Consider the following 18,127-nt stretch of genomic DNA (forward strand, 5'->3'; position numbering starts at 1 on the left):
GGCTGAAAGGTGTTCCCTCCAAATTCCTGTGTCCCAGTCCTAATGCCCAGTACCTCAGAACGTGACTGTACGGGGATGAGGTCTTTGAAGAAGTGATTCAGTTAAAACGAGGCCCTTAGGGTGGGTCTTGACCCAGTTTGACTGGTGTCCCCATGAGAAGGGAGACACCAGGGTGTGTGCCCAGGAAAGAATGCATGCAGACCCAGGGAGGACACGGCTACCCTCAAGCCAAGAGGGAGGGGCCTCGGAAAACCAACCCTGCCAGCACCTTGACCTTGGACTCCCAGCCTCCAGCAGGGGGAGGCGTGAACATCTATTGTTCAGGCGGTCGAGGCTCTGGGGTCAGGGCGGCGGCCCGAGCTGCTGTAAGAAAATGTTAAAGCAGTGGGCATTCTAGGACAGTCTGTGAGCCTGAGACGCACTGACATGAGTTCACTGTCTGGATGGTCTTTGGGATCCTCCAACCTCCTTCTGTGCTGGGTCCCCCCATCGGGGGTGTTTTTTTGCAGCCCCATCCTTGCTTTCGGCTGTTTTCACAAACGTCTCTGCTCTTAGCTCTTACACGTTGGGGGTGAGCTTCTAGCCAGAGAGACCACCGCACCAGTGCAAATAGCAGCTCCTCTGTCTGTCCTCTGCAGACACACAGACCAGGCTGTGGGGTGCCAAGTCCTGCCTGATGTTAAGCTGCTCTTGCTTCTGGCCTCCATCAAATTTCTTGTCACCTCTGTGCCTCAGTTTCTCCTTTTTAAAATGAGAATGTTAGCAATAGCACTGCCCTCGATAGGGTTAAGAGACAGACAGGCAGGGGGTAGTTTTCTCCTTCCTGGGGACGGAACAGCGAAGACTGAGTCCCCTCCGAGGCCGACCTTGCCAGCCCCTGTGCCACCAGTCCTGGCAGAGGCTCCTTCCCCTGCAGGAGCTGCTTTCTGCCCGGCCAACAGCCAGGGGGGCACAGGTGTAAGTGCTAAGGACAGATGAGGGATGGAGCTGGAGATCACTCAAGCTTATAGGATTTCTGCCCGGTCCCTAGGTGAGTGCCCATCTTAACCCCGAAGGGACCACATTCTTCTTAATTCTTAAGTCAGGCACCAAAGAAGCCCTGACAATGATTTCTGGGAGGGCTAAGTGGCCAAGTTCACAGTCCTTGCAGAGCGCACGTGGGGCGGAGCCTGCATGCTGTTCTGACTTCCTGTGCACAGGTATCGGAAGGGTGGGTGCCTGGAGGATGGATGGATGGACAGATGGGCAGACAGACACAGAGGGACAGACTGAGATACAGGTAGAGATAATTCCTAACACACACACACCAGCCATATCCGCTACACTCCTGTTTGGATCCCGTCCCCACACCAGCAACAGCGAGTGAGGATCTGCGAATCGGGAGCTCAGGCTCTCCTCAGCTCTGTGATCCTGGGCAAGTCACCACACTTTTCCGGCCTCACCTTCCCTTCTTTGTAAACAGAGGGGGCTGAGCCCTAGGAGCACAGTCGCTGAAGCCCACTCTGCAACAAGACTGGCATAAACTGAAAGCCCCGATGATTGCTTTTTGTAACTTTGTTTCCATTTTTCCCTCCCACTGTCCAAACAGAGGATAATCAGGGCTCCCCCTGGTGGTTGAAATAAGCAGGGACAGACACCTGTGGCCCTGGAAACTCCCTCTGGCCAATAAGACCCCCTTTGGCTGCCTGCTAACCTAGGTGGGTGGGCTGGGGTCAGCAGGGTGGCTGGCCCCTGAATGCAGCCAGAGCCTCCCCTGAGATGGGCAGCTGGGGTCCTCGGGGCTGAATTCCCCTGATGTGTGGCTTCATTCACAGACTCTTGCCTCTTTAGCAGGAGAAAATTACACAGCAGAGAACAAGCTTTTTGTTTCCTCTTGATAATTTGGATAGAGGAGAAATAGTTCAGTGGCTCACGTGTGCACAAGAGTGTGTGTACTGACATTTCCCAGATAATGCATTCAAACTACTGCTTTGACTAAAAATGCTGTGACTAATTTTCCCTCCCATCAGATCAATACGTAACTAACTCTATCACGGACATCATCAGTTCAAACCCTTGATGTTCGACATTTTAACAATTACCTAATTAATTATCGCAGAGCTTTGCTTCTCAATTGACTTAGAATTTTGGCTATTAAAAATTAGAATTTGTTAGCTTCTTTTCGCACTGAATTTACAGAACTGCCATCAGGTTATCTGGGTAGTTAAGTGTATGATGTTCCATTTGTGTGTCTACACACACATATGTACAGATTAAATACAACTACAGAGGGACACTGGGAAGCAGGAAGGGTGCTGGAAGTTTACTACCTTGATTGTGTCAATGGTTTCACAGGTGTATACAAGTGTCTGTGTGTGTGTGTGCACCCCAATTACATGTCAGTAAAACTGTTAAAAAATAAAACATAGAAACTACAAAATCTCAATTTTCTTCCTCTGCTTCAACTTGCCGTATTCAATGGAGACTCAACCATTTCACTACTCGAGACTAAAGATCTCAATCTAAAACCATTTATATTCTTTTATATTCACCGAACTTAATAAACTCGGTCTTCACACATAACCTATCTGTCACTGCCTCGGGAGCCCCCACCCCCAGCACACCCTGGTCCCCAGCAGGGTACCACTCTGCCCTTATTCATGTGACAACAGCAATGAGAGGGACAGAAAAGGGGCTGGCACACACCCCGGAGGCAAGTGCTGCCTTCCAGCACCTTCCCCTGCTAGTTCTGTCAACACTGTACCTGTGGGGGCCGACCGGGGGCTTGCCTGCACGAGAGAAGACAGGGCAGAGAAACTGACTGAGACCGAGGTTGCAAATCCAACACGGCAGAGATTAGGCAGAAATGTCAATGAGAGAAACAGGCTAGAGCTACAAATGCTCTTTACTCCCACCAAGAATGACGTCTTCTGTCATTTTTCTTGAAATGGATGCTCTACAGGTTTGTGCTTCATGTCTCCGCTTTGGTCCATGTAGAGTCTGGAGCCTGATTGCAAGACACAAGCACGTTCCCTTCCGTTCCCTTTTGGTAAAACATCAGCCCGAGACTGATGATAAATCAAAGGATCCCCAGGGTGGTGGGGCTGTGTGGAGGGTGGGGTGTGCAGTGCGGGGTGATCTCCCAGCCTTGAAAGAAGGGGAGACAGCACAGAAGGAAAGCTCTTTATGCATTCCAGAGGCAACAGAATTTGGGGACAAATCTAACAATATTGGCAATTCCACTCAGCCAACAGGGCATGTCTGTAGGCCAGATGTGGCCACCTGCTGTCCATTTTCTCCTTTTATAATTTAGAATTTATGTTCTTCCGGAAGTCTTTATATTCCTCACTTACTGGTTCTAATTCAGTCGAAACATGGGGAGATATGTTTTCTCATCAATGCTAGTTCTTCACAAGCCAAAGAAAAAAGGGTGATGCACACTGGCCACTGTGTTCTGATTTAGATTACACATTTGTCTATTCCCCCCCCCCCCCACTTTAACTCCCTAAGCGCTGGACAGCACATTTATTGCCCTGGAAACAAGGTAGCCAGTCTAAATAATCTCAGAACCTTTCATCTCTTATCATTTGTTTTTTCTTTACTGAAGGAGATGGGAAGATACAACCTTCTGACATTTACACAGCTTCACCCTTAGTAATAAAAATTTATTATTTTCTTAAGAAAGGAAGAGAAAGGTTGTAGAAAGACTTGAAGGGCAAAATAAACACAGAAAGTGATGATAAATTTCATCTCGCAGTTTCCAGTAAAGAGAGTTTTGGGTGGAAGGGTTACCAATCTTGTGTTTGTATTGGTAACAAATGAAGCACGGGAACTACAGAATAAACCACAAATAAGCCACAGATACCTCCAAGACTCATTTCTTTTATGACTGGGACCTTCATCTTCACTGAAGCGTTTGAAGTTTGCTTGTTGTTGTTTTACCATGGTGACTAATAAGGGCCAAAACAATTTTGAGTTTTTCTCCTGCTCCACATTCCTTGGATATGAATGATGGAAGTAGTTAAAACACACGCATGCGCACACGCACGGACACACGCTACTCAGAGGGGCCAGAAGTGCTCTGTGAGTGGATTAACTCCCGGACCATGTAGAATTGGCTGACTCAAGACACCTTCTGTACCCGAGTGCAGGGCCCTCATCTCCTCTAATCTGTAGCCTTGTTTCTATTATAGAAAAGTGCATTTTGTGACAGAAAACGTTAGTCCACACGTGGACATGTTTTGAATCAGATATCCTCAGATATGGAAGTTGCGAATACACAGTACCAAGTTAAGGGCCCAAGTCAACAGGAAAACCACGATGACGGGCAGTCCATAAGCATCACCACGCAGGTGCAACGTGTGAGTGATTGTAATGGGAGCTAAAATAAAATGCCAGTGAGTAAACTGTGTTAAGATTTTCCCAAACTGTTTCATCTGCAGAGTTAGGAGCATTTATTTACAACTAAATAATTTTAGAATCTTCATAAATAGGATTGCATGAAATTACAGCACATTCTACTATCCACTGCTGATATTGTCTCTGATGAAAATAGAAGAATTGATGCCAGTTGTAGCTGAAAAAGAGCATAGAGTTAATTTTTCTTTCACCTTAGCACTTGCTACAGAACTCATATTCCTGAGGGGCTCCTCTGTCAACCAGCAGGCATATGGGCCAGCCACCAGGTCTGCTTGATCTGTGTCTCTGCTTAGAAAATGTGAATGGCCACGAATTTATTTTCTTTTACTGTGACTCTTGATAGCATGTGTCACATTAGCGACCAAAGACACAGTTCTCCTGCTGACTTCTATGGAGAATGAATAACCCCCAGGAGGGATGGGTTCTGAGGTGAACCAGAAAGGAAAACCTCTCAGAAATGCAAATGCCTGGAGGAAAAATGTTTCGCTGAGTTAATCTGATACCTAGAAGAGTCTAACGCTGGTTAGTCCGGTGTCATGACATATGTAGATCTTGGAATCCTGGTCATCGAATTGCCCTGAATTTTCCCCAGCTGTGTATCCGGCCATCATGGTGCAAGAGAGCCCTGAGGTAAAACCAAAAATCCATGTCTTTGGCTAACTTCGTGGCTGATTCTATTCATCATGTGAATTGGTGTAGCTTTATTGTTTGTTCTCCGTGTCCACACGTACACATCTATGTCCTCTTATTTTCAGTAAAGTTTGACATATGTTTCTTTATATTTTATGTTTTCATAACCAATAATTCTATGAGTAACATCACCTTTCCCTGGTCTCCGTTTTGCCTTAGGATTTTTCGACTGCTCTTTTTCTTCAGCATAATAGCTACTTCTCACACAAATGCTCATTGCTCTAATTATATACAATCTACAATCTTAAGGTCTGGGTCATAAATCTCGATGCTTTTCCCAACATTTAGGTAAACATTACCTTTTCTTGTTTAGACTTTCCCCATTTAATAATTTGAGGTCAAGTGATTGCTACTTATCAGACAAAAGTTCTTTATTTCAATGCAAAAAAAAAAAAGAAAACACACACACAACAAACAAAACAAAAAGACACCAACTTGTCCTCTCTTTCCTTGTGAGTGATATCTGTAACTTTCTGGGCTTTTTTCCACCAACACATGGCACTAGATGGGTTTTTTATAGGTCTAGCTATATATTTCTGTAAGCTCTAGCTTGTATTTCTTAATTATTAATACCAATGTCAGCTCTGATAATTCCTATCTTAATCATCACTAATAGTTTTATTGTGATCAACCAGACAACAGTCATACAAGTAAAAAACACTCACTGATTCTTTTTTTCTTACTTTGAGAAATAACATTTAAAACATCTTTTGGAGAGAAACATGATAAGCCTCTCCGGTTGAAGTGCATCTCTGCACAATGATCAAAGTTAATCAAAGCAAGCAAGTTGTTCTTCATAAACCCTGAATCTTAAGATGATGATTTCCACCTGCTCTGTCTTAGGACCGCCGAGGTGACTCATTCTCAATAACTGGATGGGTTTTCTCAAGATGAGAAAGGGACCTTGCACTGCAGCAAGAGAAGGCAGCCCGCCCATGTGGATATGGTTGTCATACCCTCGAGTGTCTTTACCACTTGGACAAACCTCCAGACTAGCGTTTATCCAATGGAATCATCATTACTTCTTTGCTTGTGTGTGGAGGGCCATAGGTGAGTGAAACCCAAGGGCAGAGGCCATGTGCTCGTCACTGTAATAGCCCCCATTGTTGGCACAATGCCGGGCATCAAGCGAGTTCTCAGTGTTCGGTGAATGAATGGGTGAGTGACTGAATGCATAATTAACAGATGAAGCAAGACACATCCTCCTTCCTCTGTTTCCTTTTTGTAAACCGTCTACATGGCAGAGAACACAGTAATAGGAAAATCTGAGAAACACTTAAAAAAAGTTGGGTCCTATGTATCCCTGAATGTGTGTGTGTGTGTGTGTGTGTGTGTGTGTGTATGAGTTGTGAGTTCCTACAGATTATATATATAGTTCACGTATTTCAGGCACTTAAGTTTTACCAGGTAGACAGAATATTTCAGGTGTATCTAAATTGACTACATGGTCTCTTTGTGGACATAATCTACTTTAAATGGAGAAGATATTCTGTAACTGAGTATACCAAATAAGAAAAACATGAATTAATAATGAATCAGAATAAAGCAAGGTCCTTAACAGAAACATACCCAAGAACCAATGAAAGGGTAATTTCGGATAGGTCAAGGTCATCAACCTAGAATCTGCACAGACAAGGCTTTACCTCCTGTGAGGAAACATGAATGTCGGTCACACAAATCTCTGTCGTTTATGCCTTTATACGTAAATTCTAGAGAAAGTAGACTGCGGGGGTACAAATGAGCCTTTTTATGCCGACAGGTAGAAGAACAGGAGAATGGGAGTCAGGATAGCAGAGGCACGGGGAAAGTCAGAGGTACGGAGCTCCAGGAAGGGACATCCGTCAGAAGCGCTTGGCATGAGTAGGGAATGATGCACAGCAATAAACTGTGGGGGGAAAATAAATGGCAACATATGAAGACAAACTCTGGCAAAATAAACATCACCATCATCATTCACCTTCCAGCCCCTGGAGATTTAATGCCGCTTAGACAGTGATGTATTGGCCGCATCACATAATTGTTATTTCTTCTGTTTCCTCCTAGTCTTTGTGGATGTCAGTTGTTAAAAAGGTCTACTGATCCAACATACACAGTTCTGTCCCTTGGAAGAACTGGATCATAATCATCACTGAACTCACTGTTGTCTTTTAGGCTGTCAAATATAATTATTCGGATTTAGCTACAACCTTAAAGACCTTGCAGGTAGAGTTGCCGGCCAGCCGGTAGGCAAAAGCCATTTGTTACCATTTGGCAAAAAGTCCAGGTTACTTGCAGAGCTCCAGGGGAAAATAGATAATATCATTTCATGATGCCCTTCATGGCAGTCCAATCCATCCCGACCCTGATAATGCCATTCCTGAGCAGGGTTCAGGCATCAACTGAGAAAATACGGATTGATTTGCTGAGTCGGAGAAAGACCTCACTCGCACATGCACACTGAGATCTACTGTTCTGAAGGAGCAAAACCCTTTCGGGAAGCTTCTCAGTGGGTGACTGACCCCTCTGAGAAAGGGCCATTCCTTGCAAGTAGCTTAAGTCCGTGAGGGTCTCAGGGATAGGGCTTAAAATAAAGAAGGGCTATGTCTGAACTCACATCATCTCAGACAAATCCTAAAACAATAATCTAGAAGACTAGTGTCAGCAGGGGAATGCTTCTTCCTAATCTATTCGCTCTTAAACTAATGATATTTAATAATAATCCTGAAAAATCAAGCTGTTCATTCCTTACTTCTGTGAAGAACTTAGATTTACATGAATTCAGAAAGAAGTCCTCATATCTTTTGATGTTAAAAAAAAGGTTTTTCTATCTAGTCTGACTTCATGCTACAAGTTAAAGCTTCAAGAGACACAGACACCCGCTGAGATTCTTTGTGCTAGCATGGGGCTTGGCAAACAGCTTATGAAAACCAAAGATAAATTTGCTGTCAGCATTCCTACTTCTATTTGCTCTTCCTCTGCAGTGGTAGACTGGTAAATGGTTAGGAACCGGCTCTCAGGAAAAAATAAAAGGGATAGATAGATCAATCCATCAATAGATTGATGGATAAAGTCCTACTGATATAAAGCATGGACAGCACAAAATTTACAAGCGATAATAAAATGTATGATACTCTTTGTTGTAAATTCTTTTTTTTTAAACAGTGGAAGTTAAATTATTTATTTTAAAGATTTTATTTATTTATGAGAGAGAGAGAGAGAGAGGGGTGGGTGGGGGAGGAGCCGAGGGAGAGGAACAAGCAGACTCGGTGCTGAGCGCTGAGCCCGATGCAGGGCTTGAACTCACGACCCTGAGATCATGACCTAAGCCGAGATCAAGACTGGGACTGACTGAGCTATCCAGGTGCCCCTCTTTGTTGTAAATTCTATATGACCTTCAGCTCCCTTAACCCTCTATGATTGATTTCCAGCTATGGATGCCAGTTGCTGAATGTGGCATTGGAAAGGGATGTGCTGTAGCATACTATTATATAGTATTTTCACTGTCACAATGTTATTGAATCATAGTGATTCAAGATATGTATATAACCTCAAAAACCCAGAAATAGTAACATGTCATAAAATCATTAGGAAGTGATGACTTTTCAATGTTTGCTATATTTTTTGTATTATTTGTAAGCTTCACTTACATAATTGACTTTTTAATAATAGTCCCGCTTAGCGACTGGCTTGCAAAATTCCCGAGATTTCAATGGTCTGTTCTCTCTAGCTGGTGTGAGCCGGGTCCAGCCCACACCTGTTGCACTGACTTGTCACTAACTCCTTCAATTCTCTCTTGGGTTGGGGACATAGCAGCTTGTAAATAAAGCACTGAAAAATAATTAGCAAAGGGAAGTAAGTTCGGGGGAGTTTTAAAAATGCTATCCGTAGTCCTATTGTGATTCTCACTGCTTTGCTTCTAAGTAGCATCCAGTCTTTAGTTCATGCTGGGTGGATTTCATGGTTTTCAAAGGTACAATAACACCAGGCTAAAGATCCTGTTCCAATTTTTTTCCAACATGCTTCTGAGTAGGGACAGGCTCTGCTCCCACAGTCACCAGTTTCCTTCTATTTGCTCACTACCCACTTCCTGTTTTCCTGGATGCTCGCCCTTTCCCATGGCAGTGGGAGTGGCTGTGTGGCCGGCTGTCCTGCTCCGGGAAGGAAAATGGCAAACAAACACCAGACCAAGGCAAGAGTGCTTCCCTGGGCTCGCTCTGAAGTCCACACACCTGCCAGGCTTCGAGGGTGCTTCCACCACAAACAAGATTCCCAGAATTGTCTTTGTGTCATAAGCTTGAAGATTAACTGCTTTGTTTTGAGACGGGCAAAGTGTTTAATTTTGGTTCAGATTTTAGAGTACGCTGTTAGGTGACTTTAAACAGAAGACTGGTCTCAGTTGAGGGGTGTTAGCAAAATTCTTGCCTTTCTTTTCCTGCTTTCTGCTGGGTGCTCAGGCAAGTTCATGGCTGATCACAGAGCCAGAGCCTCTAGGGGGCATCTGGCCCAGAGTGTGGGGGTTTCATTACAGCCATTTGCCAGGAAGCCACAGAGCTGGGCCCAACGTACTCCTACATTCTCGGTTCTTCTGCTGAGTCACTCTGCCTAAAATATGATTTATGATTATGATGATTATTATGAATTTTATATGAAGCAAACGCAAATTACTATGTCTAATTGAAAATGGCCAGCTATTTTCTCTCATTTTATTTCGCTATTTTAGAATTTCCTTAAAATTCTTTAGAATGGGCTACTTAATTACAGATTGAAAACCAACCACCTAGAAACCTCCGTGGTGTTGCTAGAGGTGCTATGACTAGACAGGTCATTTGGATCAGGGGACAGGGACCCATTTTTCCTGCATGCCTTCAAAATCCTTTGCCAATCACCCCAGCGAAGTATAGCCAAGGGAAGACTGATGTACTCAAACCTATCACAGGAAAATGTCTAATAAAAGGATAGTCATTGAATAGTTTAATTGTAAAAATATAAAGGATTACCGAGGATCTGTAATTTGAACTCTATACTCATTGATCTTTAAATCTCCAGGGTCTTCTCATTGGAATATGTAAGGGATGACTTGTTAAAGGCCCAATCAAGACCAGCTCTGCAAGTCTTGGAAACACACAACTCAGTGCAACTAGTGACATAGGCTGCACCATGGTCATTCACAAGGAAGGCTCCACTGAAATCCAATGTCAGCAGAAGGCAAGCTGATTAGAAAGTTGCAAGGGGAAAAAAACATTCCATGTGCACAAATATACTGGCTTAGCCATGCACCCGAGGCACCTAAGTGCATGATTAGACGTGGACAGGTTAGTAGGAAAGCTTATTCGCATGAAACACATGGAATTCAGAAGACAGACCTGGGAAGCCCTATTCCACTGTTACTATAATTATACTCACAGTGACCTTTGTGCCATAAGGCTTTGAAACGTGACACAGCTCAGGCATTTTCCTCCTATGCGTGCAATAAGTATACACCAACTCAGACTCCACAGGCCATCCCGGCCACGGCTGCCAGGAAGCGTTGAGAGCAGGACCCGGGAGAGAGGAGACCCACTTCTGCCCCGGGGGGTGGCAGAGAGCAAGTCCGCGAGCTCTGGGCACACACACACCTCACACTGGCCCCTCAGCTGACTTGGAAAAGGCTGCGTTCTGTCTACTTCATCTTCCCCACTGGCTCACGGTCCTCTCTCTGCACCCACTCAGAACATGCCCGATGAGCTCCAGATGGCAACTAAACCTAGGGTCGCGACCCGAGTGCAGGGGAAGCCGTGGGCTGTTTACACAGCATGCATTCCCTACACCTCCAGTTCACAGAGCTCTGGTGTTGACCAGCGACTCCACTTCCAGAGGAAGTTGATCCTGGCCCCAGCTGTCAGGATGGGCTTCCATCACCTTGGGTGACTCCATTCTCACCAGAGACTGGGGCAGTGTATTACCCAACAGTGGTCAATGAGACATAACAGAAACTGCAGTTGGAGGCGTCTGGGAAAGGTTTCCCATGCAACCGTTAGAAGAGATAGTCTCTCTTCCTCCTTTGACAATTCTGGTGTCTGGATGCGGTGCACAGAGCAGGCAGAGGCCCCTCGGTGCCAGCCTGAAGAGGAGATCGACCCCAAAGATGACTTAGAGAAGACACTGAACGAGCCTCAGTCCCTGGCGACAACTTTAGGCTTCACTGAAGTGAAGTCCGTCTCACTGTGGGACTCCAGTTCTGGGAGATGAGGGGTTCCCCGACTGTGGAGGGAGGCTTGAGAGGGGTTTCTCTTTCTTTCAGCTTGTACTGGTGATCTCTTGCTATGGAACACATTACCTCAAGACGCAGAGGCTTAAGACAATAAGCACGAATTATCTCGCAGTTTCTGTGGGCACAGCTTGGCTGGCTGCGTCTGAGTCTAGGTCTCACAGGGCTGCAACCGAGGTGCCCCTGGGCTGTGGTCTCAACTATGGGCTCCGCTGAGGGAGCATCTGCTTCTAGGCTCACTCCAGCAGGAGTTGGCAGGACTCAGTTCTCATGCTCAGTGGGCTGAGAATCTCAGTTCCTCACTGGCTGTTGGCTGGAGGCTCCCTCAGTTTTTTTTTTTTTTTTTTTTTTTTTTGCCATGTGGGTCTCCCCACAGAGTGGCTCTCAACATGGCAGCTGGCTTCCCTCAGAATGAGCGAGGGAGAGAGGGAATCCAAGATGGAAGCCACAGTCTTTTTTTAAACCTAATCTCAGAAGTGACAAGTGACATCCCACTGCTTCTGCCACATTCTGTTCAGCAAAATGTTAGTCACTTTAAATCCAGTCCATGTTCATGGGTAGGGATTACACAACGGGGTGAACACAGGAGGTGGCAACCATCGGAGGCCCCTCTAGCGGTACCTGCCACACAACCAAAGGCATCCCAGTGGGTAGGCCAGAGCCGGAAACAAGTAAGAAAGAAGCGGAGGCTAGGATGCTGGATATTCCTGAGAGCCTCACATCTTTCTCAAGTGAGACCACAACAAGGGTTTGATGCAGTGCTGACCCCGTGGAGAGTGACCCATAGACAGAGCTGAGCTGGTATTGGATGCCCTTTAGCGTGGAACACATCTCAGTTCAATGAAGCTCAATGGAAGAGCTTGTATCATTGTAATCTGATACTTAGTGATTCACAATGAGACATTTTCTGGCATATTCTGCTACTGAGTATATGCTGTGTGTCAGGCCTCTTGTTGACGAATGGATACAAACATGAATAAGACCGGCATGGCCTCCAAGTAGCTTAAACCAATGTGTGCAATACAACGTGGGGGGTAAAGAGTAAACACCTAGATGGGGGAGGAATCTGGACTGAAGCTGTGGTAGGATGGGTTCCTGAGACCCTGGCCGGGTGTGTGGCTAGAGCACGCAAAGAGTTCACATCCATCTGATATCCAGGCTGGGTCTACCCAGGGGGAGCTGGGGGACCGGCTGCATACAGGGGGCCTCTTCAGTCAGATACACGCATTAGTGGATGGTCACTGTATCTCTTCTGCCTACAGACCATTCGTTGGTTCAAAAAGAGTGCAGGGTGGCAGATAAATGCGGCGCTAACCTAGAACTCACAGTCTTCTCCATTTATCTTTGTTGCAGGTGAACATGGTTTTCATGGCCATGTGTCAAGTATTGGTAACATGTTCAGCATGAAGACGGAAATGAAGCATCTGTGCTTGGGCTCAGGGCCTGATGCCCAGCGAGTTCTTGGGTCAGTGGAAGGGGAGGCTGTCAGCAGCAAAGTGGGGGTATACCAGCAAAGCATGAGGATTGGGGCTGCACCAAGATCCAACAGAAGTCAGGGTCAGGGTGAGGGAAAATGGCCAGAACCAAAAGTTCCGGAGAGACCTCAGCATGAAGGGTGGTGCTGTGTTTGACCCATTCCACGTTTTCTTGCACCTCCTTCATCTGTGTGCAGACCAGCATCCATCAGCTCTTTTAACCTTTTTATCCATGAGGTTGGCTGAGCTCATGGTTTTCAACAAAATGAATGTTTCCTCTTTTTAACAACCGGAGTGGACTCTACTATCTGTATAACAAGGAATGTGCGAAGCCAAAGATGTGCCCGTGGGAGTTTCTGGAATGGTGGGGAAAATTGCACGGGTGCTGGACGGAGCAGAGACTGAGGGTCAAGATGCCCTAATGAGAATTCCTGCCGAACCTATCCTGTGATAAGACCCTGGGCCAGTGATGTAAGTCCTTTTGACTCAGTTTCTTCCAGTGACAGAACCTACCCCCCGCGCTGGGGTGGGGACTGAGCAAGATGTCACGTGTAACATGCCTCGTGGACCACCCAGCCCTTGCAGGTACTCAGGGTCGGTCTCCACCAGAAGCACATCATATCTTTTACAAGGAACGCAGGAGAAGTACAAGAGCTTGCGGCTGGCATAAAACCATCTCCACTCAGCTTCCTTCCACACCACTGCGAATAGCCAGAAGTCTGACCAGAAGGTGAGACTGTATATGCCAGCAAGGGCCCCAAATTCAGATCCAGCAGTTACGTGCCAGCAGCCCATAGCCCCCTTGGGACAGGTGGAAGGAATACCCAGGTTTCAACATCTTGTGAAAAAATAAGACAGATGACAACACAGGGTTTGTTTTCCTTCACTGCTCTGAAGTCCCGAATCAAAGAAGGCAGGGTGCTTTCTGCCTGGTTGGGTAGGAGATCCCGGTTTTCGATCCTGTAAAAAATGGTCAGGAAAGTTCGGCGCGTTGGGTAAAATAGAAGCTCCAAGTTGGATGCCTTCAGTTCTGGGGCAGGGGCGGCCAGGAGCAGGAGCAGGAGCAGGAGCAGGAGCAGGAGGAGACTGTGTGGAGCCCCAGCCCCTACCTCACAGGGCCCCTCTCCCCCCATTCCTCCCGCGCTTCTTCACTCGGTTACTGGCATTTCCGAGAGGGGAAGAGGGTGGGGGGGGATTATGACCAGAGGGCCAAGGAGAGTCTGGTGACATGTCTGGGGAAATGAACGCATGGGGAGAATGCCATGGGCCCAGGAGCGGGGAGGGAGGGCGGGGCGAAACCATGAAGCAAGAAGACGGGGAGCCTCATCCTTTGTTGCCTGGTTCCATTCTCTCTAAGGGAGGGGTGGGAAATGATTTCACAGCACCGTAGAAACCCAGGAGGAAGCTCTCCTACCCAAGCCTGAGGCCGGCCTTTGGAAGCAGCCCTCCCAAATCTCGCCTGCCAGTCTCCCCAGCAGACGCCACACACCGATGGTGTCCCCCAAGTGCAAGGGGGCCTGGGAGGAAGTGGGGATCTGCAGGTTTGCGTCAGTTCAGGTGTGGGCAAGTGTGCGAGGCCTGGCTGACCCATCCATGCATTTCCCACAATCTACTGGTCTTGCAACCATCCCCTAATTGCCATTTAGCTTTCCTGTTTTCCCTCGGCTATTCCTCCCTTCCCTGGACTGCCCAGCGTCCACAGGAGGATTCTGGGCATGAGGGCAGCATCCACAGAGTGGGCCCCCGAAGCTCACGGGCTTGAGACCCACTCTCTTCAGAGAGGGAACAGCTCCAGAACTGTCTACACCTCGGCTGTTATCTTTCTGACTGAGATGTTTGATCCTTTACTTTTCAATACCCTGTAGACATTATTTGCTTCCCAGAAGCATGTCCCACGTCAAGATGATCAAACATATTTGAAGGACGGAAAATAAGTATTTGTCAGAAAAGATGGAATGGATCAGGATTAGTTTTCCTACAGCAGTAGATAAGTAATCCGACAATTATCTTCTTTACCCAGAAGCTGGCAGTGAGCTAATCATCATTTCCAAAGAAGACAGAAAGAGATCAAGGGGTCCAATGTCAGAAAAGTATGAACTTCCCAGCCAGAGGCCGCACCCACTCATGGGCCCCGGCTGCTCCCTGGGCGGAGTGCAGAGTGGCGGACACTGTTCCGAGAATATGGTCCAGGATTGTGCCCCTTTATGATGAAGCATTGCTGCCACGATGAGTCATCCTCAAAGGGGCGAGCACGGGCTTGCCATGCTGACGCCGCCATCAGAATACATATGGTTAAATATGTAAAATGATTACCCATCAGGAGGTCGGAGTGCTATACACAGTATTTATGGAAGTCCCAAAGAAACCTCAGGAGACAACGAAGACAGCCCGGTCTCAGGCTGGGTGCGATAAGAAGTAGAAAACAATGAGACTTTAATTCTGGCTATTGCTAGATGGAACTCAAGCTCTTTCCCCTTCTGCTGCCTCGGTTTCCCTTTCTGCAGGGTAGCACTCCTATCGCTTGGTTGCTGACCATACGATTCAAAGGTCCTCATTCATACGTCCCCCCCGGTCTTGAACACGGCTCTCCTCTGCACTCTCAGCTTGCCGGAGTGAGCTCACCAACAAAATCCCATAATTGCTGAGCTGGACTGCGTGGGCTCTTGCTACCTGCAGACTTCTGAGGTTAGTTCTAATTCGAGGAACAGTAGCTCCTAGCTGACTGTCTTCACCCACACAGTGCAGTTTTGGCCGAGGTCTGACCGCAGTGTGAATGATTAATGAGTTAAGTCATTCTTTATGGGCACCTGCATGGCATTCCGAGCGCATTCACTGTTAAATCGGACACACTGCATCGAGCATTTAGAAAGAAAAGCTGGAGAGGAACGTCACAAACATCCAAGGCAAGAATGGAAAGTCTGGAAACCCAGCCCTGACACCGGTGAGCAGAGAGATGGGCAGTTGACATATATGGGAAAGAAAACAAGAGGCACGTACGTGTGGGTCTCAGGTCCGAGGCCTCGGAACCAGTACTCTCCCCAGGAAAGCTGAGAGGCTCCGCCACGTCTGTGTCGGGAGGAGGGTAGGGTGGGGGCGGGGGGAGCACTAACTGGGGGGGCCCCCGAGCAGAGCCTCTGGGAGGCTTTTGTGGCACCTGCCGTCCAACACCTACATGGAATCAACAGGGGTGACTTCAGAAGGTTAAGCCCAAAGACTCTGCCCTCCCACGGAAGGCAAGCAGCCATCACTCACCCGGGCATCAAAAATAACCTCATGGGGACCGAATCCAACCACACCCAGCACCAAATCCAGCCTCATGGCACCAAATCCAGCCACACCCGGCGCCAGATCTGACCACAAGCGGTACCAAATCCAACAGCACTCAGTACCGAAGTCAACCTCATTATGCATCAAATTCAACCACACCTGCCACGAAGTCCAGCCACACCCGGTATCAAATCCATCCACACTTGGTACCAAATTGAGGCTCACTAGGCACCAAATCCAGCCTCATGGCACCAAATCCAACCACACCTGGTATCAAAGTCAACCTCACCGTGCACCAAATTCAACCATGCCTGCCAACAAATCCAGCCACGCCCGGTATCCAAATTCAAACTCACTAGGCACCGAATCCAGCCTCATGGCACCAAATCCCACCTCACTCATGCTTTAACATTTTACACACACAGTGTCCTCTCCTTGAGCCAATTTGAAAATACCTACTTGTTTGCAATTTGTTTCTGGCAGGCACAACTACTCCCAAACGTTTTTCTTTGAAAAACGCTTTTTTCAAGCTTTTATGTTTAGAGTCATGTAGTAACTAATAGACTCTGTGCTTCATGCCTGCCATCAGATTATTAATAAATAAATATTAAGAAATATAATTTCTTCATCAAGAGACATATCCACTTATTCCTTCTCTTGATTATGGTTCTCTAGATGTGGGAGAAAAGTGATGTCCCCATGGCCAGATCCGTCATTTGTCACCTCAAAGTGCAAAGAAGCTATAAGCCGTCAGGATGAGAACTATCTGGTTGGTCCACGGAAGTCACCCCCAAGGGCAAGGCATGTGGGGAGAACAGGCTTTGTCCTGGAAGCTTCTCTCTACCAGAAGGCTCAGTTTTTGTTTGCCAAGGAACTTGGGTCAGACCCAAATCCAGCCAATACTATTTTAGTGCAAGTTTCAATTTTTCCCCCCTTTTATATCTAGGTATCCGAATAAAAAGATGCTCGTTTGTGTGGGGTGTGTGGGCAGGGGTAACTTTTTACATTTGTATCTGTTAATGTAAAGCCTAGACTTCAGTTAACAAAGTTCAGCTTGCGGAATTGCTAGCGTACCGTTACTTCATGGGGATCGCTGATGGGGATGGAAGTCTCCCTTAAAATTGTTACCAAGACCTCTACCATCCTCCTGACCTCTCAAAGTATTCAAGGTCACTGCCAGCCCGAAGGGAGCTTCTGGCTTCCTTCTCAATCTTCACAAACCAAAGTTGACCGATGAGAGAGAGGCTAGTAGTCCATACCTCCTCCCTGTAATGTGCTCCTTAGAGCGGGACTTGCCTGAACAGTTTTCAGTTTCCAAACACCCACCTCCCTCTCCTGAACACCCATGGGCACTGGCTGCCTGCCTGCACCCTGGCCAGGTTCTCCAAGCGTGGGGACACGAGGCGGCAGTCGGTCTTTCACAGCTGATCGGGAGGCCCTCCTTTGGTCTGAAATGGGCTGTCTGGCCTGGAGTTGGCATGACTCAGCCGCATCCACACTACCACCTACAGTGGATGCTTCTTATTGAGTGCAAGCAGGAACCGTAAATCTGAGGGCTGTCATCCCTTTGCCACAAGATTGGGCGAGAGCTCGGCAGGGAGAATGGGGATCTCGTCATGGAAAAGGAGACAGCGAGGTGTATTTTGAGGAGCTGCTGATCATGGGTTCTGTAAATCTGGTAGTATTTTCTTCTGGTCAAAAGGATGAACTGGCATGAGACACAGACGATGGTTCCTTAGGATCATCGCTCCCCTGGCGGCGAAATGCTGAGACATGAACAGGGAGGTGTTGACTGGGGGAAAAATGGCTGACACACAGACAAGCAGGTCGTATTAGAGTTTCGGATGCTGACAATGTATGCGCTTATCCTTGGGAGTCTTCCTTTTGGGGGCCACAGTCATGAGGTCTAGGAGAGAATGTGAGGGTGCCCTATGGAGTAGAGTAGCATCAGGCGTGGCCATCGGATGGCCTCTGTAATGAGCTGATGCACCTGTAATCACAGCGCCTTGTCTCAGGCAACCCCCGCTCCTGAAGAGCAACTTCCGTTCCTACATAAAGGAAATTACAAACA

The 18,127-nt window shown here is 47.1% G+C and overlaps 1 protein-coding gene across 1 annotated transcript in view; it reads right to left on the bottom strand.

Moving 5' to 3' along the window:
- COBL (cordon-bleu WH2 repeat protein) overlaps positions 1-18,127 on the bottom strand; it is a 180,434-nt gene that overhangs the window by 39,589 nt on the left and 122,718 nt on the right. Inside the window, exon 10 of the mRNA XM_088018680.1 lies at positions 15,787-15,957. Within this exon, the coding sequence (XP_087874806.1) occupies positions 15,787-15,957 (171 nt within the window). The remainder of the gene's footprint in view (positions 1-15,786; positions 15,958-18,127) is intronic.

This window comes from Eumetopias jubatus, unplaced genomic scaffold, assembly GCF_037043125.1.
Source record: "Eumetopias jubatus isolate StellerSeaLion01/CBP00866 unplaced genomic scaffold, mEumJub1_p1.0 scaffold_14, whole genome shotgun sequence".
NCBI lineage: Eukaryota > Metazoa > Chordata > Mammalia > Carnivora > Otariidae > Eumetopias > Eumetopias jubatus.